The 9115-nt window shown below is 45.7% G+C and overlaps 1 protein-coding gene across 2 annotated transcripts in view; it reads right to left on the bottom strand.

Moving 5' to 3' along the window:
• Window positions 1-2883: 2883 nt before the first annotated feature.
• Window positions 2884-9115, bottom strand: part of LOC106819029 (probable G-protein coupled receptor 139) — an 11033-nt gene continuing 4801 nt past the window's right edge. For both annotated transcript variants that reach the window (XM_014823687.1, XM_014823688.1), the window contains exon 2: window positions 2884-4912. In XM_014823687.1, coding sequence (XP_014679173.1) covers window positions 3554-4855 — 1302 coding nt within the window. In that variant the 5' untranslated portion in view covers window positions 4856-4912 and the 3' untranslated portion in view covers window positions 2884-3553. The remainder of the gene's footprint in view (window positions 4913-9115) is intronic.

Raw genomic sequence — 9115 nt, 5'->3', positions numbered from 1 at the left:
AGGATAGCAGGGGCATCACACTCTGGCTGCTATGTACATAGAATGTCATCGCAGGCTTTTCGCCCCATGCTGCTTTATATCGCTGCCAGCCGTTATATAAGCTGATAATTTGGTTCCCGGTTTGAGTAAGACCTCTGCAGGCTTGGTTAAACCATCAGCATCTAGTTTCTGCGGAAACGTTAGACGGTATATTTGCAGGGGAAGAATGTTCCCTTCAGCGCTTTAATGTGTAGGTGACAGGTCTACGTATAGCCCGATGTTCACCGTTGGGTGCGCAGATGCAGCGTTATGCAAGACAGGGTCTCTCTGATGATTCTCACTGCGTCATTTACGTCGCGACCAAAATCATCGGTGTCTGCACTGTCTTGCTCAATATCGCCGACTTTTCTGTGAAAGCTCAACTGCCCCCGTTCATAATTGCGACTGTGAGAGCCACCTCGGCGTCGGCCTCTACTTCCGTACGGTTGCGAATTATCACGCGGCCGCGACTTATCTCAGTGACGAGATTTCGATCTGTTGCGGCACGATTTATATTAGCCCAGTGATTTGTACCGCCGCATTTGCTGCACGTTGTGCCTCTTTCTGGAAATCCCTGGCTAGACTTGTGCCGTGTTTCACCACATTGCGGACAACGTTTGTCGTGGCAGCTATCGCCGCCGCGCCCACGTTGCATGGCATCAGCGTGTTTTTGTTCTCCACCTTGTATGCCCTCAAAGGCTTGTTGGTGGCTAACCGATAAAGTATATATGCGGCATGCTTCAAGAGCTTTTTTCAGCGTGTATTTCTTATTCTTCACTAGTAGATCCTTTTGAACGTCGGCGTGTTTCGAACCGTACGTCATCTGCTCTATAACTCGTTCATCTCGGTTATCACCAAACTTGCATCGGTCCGCTAGATTTTTGAGCCTGCTGACAAAGTCATTGTTCGACTCGTCACTGCGTTGCTTCATGTGTTGGAATGTAAGCTTTTCCACATGAAAACTAGACGTCGGCTCTATTTGTGCAGTGAGTTTTTTCCATACCACATTTTCATGTTTCTGCTCGTCGGTTGACAGTCCCCCAAACTGTTGAACATCACGAAAGCTTCATCGCTGGTTATGAGCCATATATGCGGTACTTAATTGCTTGTCGCCTGCACGTTCTTGGAAGCCAAAAATGTCATTACTTTCTGCTTGACCAAATTGTAGGTGCCTACTCGATCAGCTCTCGACCAGTCCAGTTTTGAATCCTTCCATTTTCCTAACATTGTTAATTTTCGGGACGCGGGATTGCACTATTTTATTTATCCGGGATCGGGGAGATAACAGATCAACTTATTGTAGTTCGGGAATATATTTATGTTAGCCAGGACGCGGGATTGGACAATTCAATAATAAGGAAACCCGGAAATACCAGAAAATTATCTTGGGCAGAACGATGACAAGGTCTCGAAGAATCATAACTATTTATTCCACAATTAAGCCCGTTCATAATAGTATACGGACACCAGTAAATTGTGTTTTAACAGTAATTATATAATTAATTATCCGGTAAATGCTCACGTAACTTTTTGGTAACTGTCAATCGTGATTTCAATGCAACGGGAACTTGCGAATGGTATAATTATTTTTATTTTATTTATTTTATTTTATTTTATTTTTATTTATCCATTTATAATAATGGGAAACTGGAAATGAACCCCCGTTTACCTTCTTTTATTATATATCGTAGGCTTTAGCGTAGCTGGTCATGCTGAAACGATTCCTCATTGGATGGACTCATACAATCACGTATTGCCTTGTTGTGTTGCAGAGCCTAATATATAGTATCATGAGAAACAACGTGATTAATTTTTTTTTATCAAAATTTCATAGACCATGTAACTAGTTTCTTGCACTCATAAACATGTAAATTTTATTCCTATATAGGCCTACTAAAATCGTATATACTAAAATTGCAAAAAAAAATATTTTAATAAATGATATTTGAGAACATGACATAATAAAGAAGAAAGTAGTGTCCTGATTAGACTTAATTGACACTACTTGATACTGAATAAACTATGACCAATGACAATACTGACAAATAGTTATACTGAAAGCTGAAAAGAATAGCTTAGTTATACATTTTAACGGTGTAGATAATTCAGAGTCGGAATTCGGGCATTTATTTTTGATCGATTTTGCAGAAAATAATTCTTATATGTGTCGGTTCAACAGAGATAAAATAAATAGTTGTTAATTATTTGTAACGGTTGATCGTGTGGCTGGCACGCACTTGAACTGCTAATTCGTCCATGACTATAGAATTCTACTTAATCTGAAGCAAAACTCACGACGAATCAATTAATAATATAAAGGAACACAGATTCGTACACACATAGAAATAATATACCAGTTAGGCTATATAGCTTAGTGTCTCTATATATTTCTACAAGTACGCGATATTGACATCAAGCATGGAGCGCATGGGCTGTCCATGCGCAGAGTGGCACGAGGTGGGAGCTAGCAAGATAATTTTTATGTCACCGGAAAATACTCTAACAATAGATCTACCAATTGCCCGCTCATTCTTGCTACAAGCGGAAAATAAGTGCAATAACATAATGACAAGTTAGTATATTTAATATATATGACGACATATATGACGGTTCAGTAATCACCTAACGCGCATGACGCAAATCGGCGCGCATGCACGTACAAATAACACGCACGCGCGCACGCACGTACAAATAACACGCACGCGCGCAGCCACGTCAAATAACACGCACCACGCGCGCACGACGTACAAATAACACGCCTCGCGCAACGCAGTACAAATTAACCGCAGCGCGCGCCGCACGTAACATATACACGCAACGCGCGGCACGCACAGCGCACGCACAACATTATATATATACCAATTATGCAACGCCTCATGCAACACCACATGTAAACGGGCAAATAGCTGTCAATATATTTTAATACGATTTATACATAAATACATGCAAGCGCCATGTGTGTATATATATGTGTATAATTAATTAATTATGTATTTATTCAATATAGTGAACGTAGACGACGTCATACGGTTCCTGTCAGCACAGTCTATAATAATACAACAGGCTGTTTACTGCATGCAAGAATCAATATATATGGAACTGTATGATAGGGAGACATGGACGACGATACACCGCTTTGGTATTTGTTTGGCATGAAACTACTACATTAACGCGGTATTACGTTATTTATTACGTTATTGCCGCAAAAAAACAAATACTTAATCATAGCTCCTCAGTAGAGGAATGCTACCAGATAGCATCATCATGCACAGCGTGCAAATTATAGCATTACAAACGTGTATTTACTCATTACAGACACGACGCTTTATTAAGAAATCTATTGCATACCAGACCGCACCACGATTATGAGATTCTTTGACAGATAGTGATTTGACAGACATACGGTAATGAATGGCATTCATCGTGAATATTCGAATAGTGATTCGTGGACGAGGGTATTTGATCTGTGTACGAGGTACAATTTTTTGACGTTTGCAATATGTAGAGTAGCGCCATAGCAGTCTAGGCGGATATCCTACCGAGGCGGCTGCTGGAGAGGATGGACGCGATTGCAGGACGAGCCGCCGTCTTCCGTTTCCTGGCTGGGCAAGTCCGACTGAACGGGCTTCAAGTCACGTGACGGTCCCGGCTGCTGCGACGTCGGCGGTTGATTTGACGGAAATTGACTGACGATGGCAGTTTCCTCCATCACCACGTGCTTGAGCCGGAACAGTAATCGCAGTCCCTGTCGGAAGCGCTCGCCGGAGGACGTGCTGACGTATAAGAAAAAGTTAATAGCAAAGTTGATCTGATAGAAGAAGAAGAAGAAGGCGCGCGTCCACTTGAGACGCAACTTGCCAATCATGAACCCCGTGTAGCCGTCGTGCCCTGGCGCAACCTTCGCGACGGAGTTGTAGATGAGCTCGATGGTCTGCGTGACACCTAGCGGCGAGATGAGGAACAAGTAGACGCAGGAGACGGTGAGTAGCAGCCGGGTAGCGCGGTCGTCGCCCTTCAGCTTCACGTTTCTGTTATTGGTCATCGCGGCGCGCTTGGATCGATTCTTTTGCAGCTGCACCAGGATGCGCATGTTCAGCGCGAAGATGATGATCGTCGGCAGCCAGGTGTTGAAGGCGACGTAGAAGTATACCGCCTGTCGGTACGTCTTCCGGCTCGTGCGGCACGCCTTGTAGCCGAACACGCTGTCGCCCTCGAAGCCTGAGATGAAGATCTTGTGCATCGAGAAGGCGATGACGGCGACGGAGACGCCGATGACGGTGAGGCGAGTGCGCGCGTACGTCACTAGCTTCGACTTGAGCGGGTAGACGATGAGCAGGTAGCGTTCGATCGTGAACGCGACGATGATCCAGACGCTGAGCAGGTTGAAGACCTCGACGAAGACGGCCTGCGCCTTGCAGAGATGCTCGCTGTCCTGGTAGGTGCGGTTGATCGACTCGTACTGGCCGCGTAGCACGCCCACCATGAAGTTCATGACGAGCGCCAGTGAGTCGTAGAAGGCCAGCATTCGCAGGTAGAGGTTCGACGACGAGTTACGCATCGACTTCTGCGACAGGACGCACAGCGACAGTATGTTGCAGCCGAGGCCGACGATGATGATGAGCGCCGTGCCGTAATGCAGCAACCACTGCACGAAGTGAACGAACGGCTCGAAGTGCAGCCAGAACTGGAGCAGTTCGCACGGCCACAGCTCCTGTATGTCCTTGGTTAGCGCAGCGTTCTCCAGCCCATCGACGATTGTGTGCGACACTTGACATTCGGCTAGTTCAGTGTCGGTAGATGGCAACTGCGTCGAATTGCGGTACTCGATCCCGTTCATCGTCAGCTACGGCTATTTCCCGGACAGAGAGATGCCGCATAAATTCTCACAGTTTTCCTGCAATCGTAGAAGAAGAATCTACGCATTAAAATATAAATGTATATAAATTTAATTACTCTAAATTAGATCTATAACCAACCCATGGAAATATAGTATCGATTAAAATGCTTATACTCACTTATATACTCACACGCACAGACACACGTACGCCCACGCACGCGCACACTCAACACGCGCGCGCACACACACACACACACACACACATACACACACACGCACACACATCCACACACATACACACACACACACAGGCGCGTAGCCAGGATTTTATTTTGGGGGGGGGGCACGGGCAATGTATGACAAGTGAAACACACGATCTCCGTTCCGCGAAAAAAAGTGTGCGATTCAGGGTCGTAATCCGTACGAGGGATGGGTGGGGGGTGATCGGCGATAGCCTCCATACTAGCACGATGTAAGCCCACAAATTATTACGACATTAACAGCGCGCGATCGCGCACGCACGAACATACATAGACCACACACATACACGCACACACACACCACACACACACAATCACCACACACATCGTCATACACTTATTAATGTACATACATGCAGCACTGCCAAATTTTGAACCGTACTGTTTGGGCAGTGCCGTCAGGTAGGCAGATGCTAGGGGGTCTTGGGGGCATCCCCCCGGAAATTGTTGAACACTTTAAGCATTTTCTATGCAATTCCTGAGGCATACTGTGCGCATATTTTGTCTGAGTGCAATTTGTATGCTCCTGTTTTTCTTCCTTACGATCCTCTTATTGTTTTCTCTTCTCTCTCTCTCTTGTTTTTGGCCGGTCTTTTTTGGGGGCGACCGCCCCACCGCCCCCCCCCTGGCTACGCGCAGCTGCAACACAACCACACACACACCACCAAACCATGCCGACACACGTACACCAACACACATACCACACACACATTCCACACTTCATTAATCACAAACCGCAACACACATCCACACCACACACGCACACACACAATACACAAACACCCACCACACACACACACTACACCACAGCACACAACACACAATCCAACACATTACTCACACACACCGCACCCATCACACACACACCACACAGCACACAACACACACACACACACACACACACACACACACACACACAAACACGCGCGCGCGTCTGTGCCTGCATCCTGCGTCTGCGTATCGAGGGAGTATTTAGTTACATGCGCTCACGGTGAGCTCCATATAACAACCACCGGTATACTTATTATCCGTAATGCTAAAAGTAAGCTGTATGTGAAAATTTCTGCCCACATACATAATTATGGTTCATTTTATCACATAAGACTCGAATCATAATCAATCCGCGAATCATTGGATCCGATATCATACCGCGTGTCCCTATTACAGCCAGCCCGACACGGACAGCCTAATTAAAACTACTTCTCAGTACCTAACATTGAAAGACTAGCAATATATATTCTTATTGCCGCTTACGCTTCACTAGTCTTACTTGGCATTCTATATCTTTATTTCTGTCTGATTCCATTCCGACATTTAAAACAAGCCCAAGGTCACTACTCCTATCGCTATCGTAATCCTATACACAGAAAGATTATTTATAGAAATTTACGAGTTATAAATTCTCATGATATATAAAATCTCCAAAGTTCATTTAGTAAACTAACTGTTTCGTTCACGCAGCACACTACAGAAATATCATATTTCCTATTGTTCGATCCCCTCCCGGCGTAATAACTACAGGTGGTTGTTATATATAGCGCCCATCTGCGCTCAAATGCCAATGAAAAGAGATCTGTACAGCATAATACTAACTGTCTGGTTAGCTTGTAGTATATATTGTGACTGATATGAGAGATTTGTGTGAATTTGTGGACTTTATCAATCGACGCACAGAGATATCAGAGATATTAGAATAAGTGCCGCAGAGCGACAGCGCTCAACTGACGTGTACTGTAGCCGGGTATTCTTCTGATAAACTCACTGGCAACCGAATCAAGTGCGCCCTCTTGCCACCACGTCCGCGCTCAGAGCATATATCCAGAGAGACATGATACAAGATTGTGTGGCACAGCTTTGCTGTTGATCCTGAGCGCTGCGCGCAGATGAGACGCGCAGTTCCGCGAGATATGCGCACGCGACCGCGGGGATGTTCAAGTATGAAGCGCTGTCCGCTGACGTGCGCCAAATTCGAGGCCCGGCGGCGAATTCGCTAGCGGGACGAGTTAATCAAAGTTGACTAGACACAAAACGAGTGTGTGCCATTTTCGCGGTGGTTTGCCGGTGTGGTGTTTTAAACATAAACATTGTTCAAAACTACCCATTGTCAACTCAAAATGCTAAGAGTAGATTGTAACATTATTATTTGATATCTCTTGCTTATTATGAGCTATAATACTTATAGAAATTTATTAATTATCATAATGTAAAAATGCTCCAAAGTTGAACTAGTGCCGTTTTTCTCAAGTTATTGATAGATGGTGCTAGAGTCGGAAACGTGGCCCGGTATTAATTTTAGGATCGTATGGTTCGATTTGCAGATCGAATGATTCGATTCCAAAATTGAATCGTTTGATTTTGAAATCGAATAATTCGATCTGCGAATCGAACCATTCGATCCTGAAATTTATACCAAAATCGAACGATTTTATTCCATAATTGAATGGTTTGATTCCAAAACCGAATGGTTTGATGCCAAGATCGAATGGTTTGATTATCTTTTCTGATATAAAATTGAATAATGTAAACATTTAAAACAGGGAATTATTGTCAATTTATTGCATACAACATATGATTAAATAATCAAATATTATATGCGATAATTAAAATGTTATATGCAATAAATCAAATGTTATATGTGATAAAATCAACCATAAAATAAAAATCGAATTATGAAACAAAATACATGCCATAGTTATTCGCACCGCGGCGGTGCGGATAACAGAAAATGTGTTCTTATTCGCACCGCGGTGAATTCACAGTGCACACGCAAGCAGAAGTTAACTGATAGCCTTGACCACTGAGCTCTATCATAGAATAATATTTTATTTTTATTTTATATTTTATATTTTATATATATAAATTGAAAGGCCAAGGAGTGCCAATATTAAGCAGTTCATATAAATGTATGAGCAAGGGAGAAAATATAGGAAGAGGGAGGAGGTATATGAGGAGGGGAGAAGGTGGTACAGGAAGAAGGAGAGAAGGTAGAGGACGAGGGAGAAGGTAGTGGAGGAGAATAAGGGGAGAAGGGGTGGAAGTAGAAGAGGTAGAGAACAAGGGAAAAGGTAGTGGAGGAGCAGGGGGGAGAAGGGGAGGAGGTAGAAAAGAGGGACAGGAAGGAGGTAGACAAGGGGTACAGGAAGGAGGTCGAGGAGGAGGAGGGTAGAAGGTGGTCGAGGAGAAGGGTAGAAGGTAGTGGGGAGGAGGGGGAGGAGGTAGAGGAAGTAGAAGAGGGAGGAGGTAGAGGAGGGGAAGAATGTGGTGGAAGGGAGGGGAAGTTGGGAGATAGTGGAGAGAGGAGGCAGTGGAGGGGGAGAAGGTAGAAGAGGGAAGAGGTCGAGGATGGTGGGAGAAGGTGGAGGAGGTAGAGGAGATGGAGAAGGTAGAATAGAGAGTAGGTAGAGGATGGTGGGAGAAGACGGAGGAGGTAGAGGAGGGGGAGAAAGTGGTGGAGAAGGAGGGGGAGGAGGTAGAGGAGGGAGGAGGTAGAGGAGGGGGAGGATGTGGTGGAGGAAGACGAGGAGTGGAGAGAGAGGAAGTAGAGGAAGGGGAGAAGGTAGAAGAGGGAATATGTAGAGAATGGTGGGAGAAGGTGGAGGAGGTAGAGGAGAGTGGGAGAATGTGGAGGAAGTAGATGAGGGAGAGAGGGTGGTGGAGTGGAAGGAGGCGGAGGTGGTGGGAAAGGAGAAGGGGAAGAAGGAGGAGGAGGTAGAGGAGGGCGAGAAGGAGGAGGAGGGGAAGGAGGTGGCGGAGGAGGAGGGGGAGAAGGTGGTGAGGGAGGGAGGGAGGGGGTCGAGGTGGTAAGTGAGTGAGTGAGAGAGGGAGGGAGGGAGGGAGGGAGGGATCGAGGTGGTGAGTGAGTGAGAGGGAGGGAGGGAGGGAAGGGCGTCGAGGTGGTAAGTGAGTGAGAGAGAGAGGGAGGGAGAGAGGGAGGGAGGGATCGAGGTGGTGAGTGAGTGAGAGGGAGGGAGGGGGTCGGGGCGTCTTGTGCTCACCGACC

Source organism: Priapulus caudatus, unplaced genomic scaffold (genome assembly GCF_000485595.1).
Source record: "Priapulus caudatus unplaced genomic scaffold, Priapulus_caudatus-5.0.1 Scaffold2757, whole genome shotgun sequence".
NCBI classification, from domain to species: domain Eukaryota; kingdom Metazoa; phylum Priapulida; class Priapulimorpha; order Priapulimorphida; family Priapulidae; genus Priapulus; species Priapulus caudatus.
The sequence above is the reverse complement of the archived record's forward strand: the minus strand, read 5'-3'. Positions and strand labels throughout refer to the sequence as shown.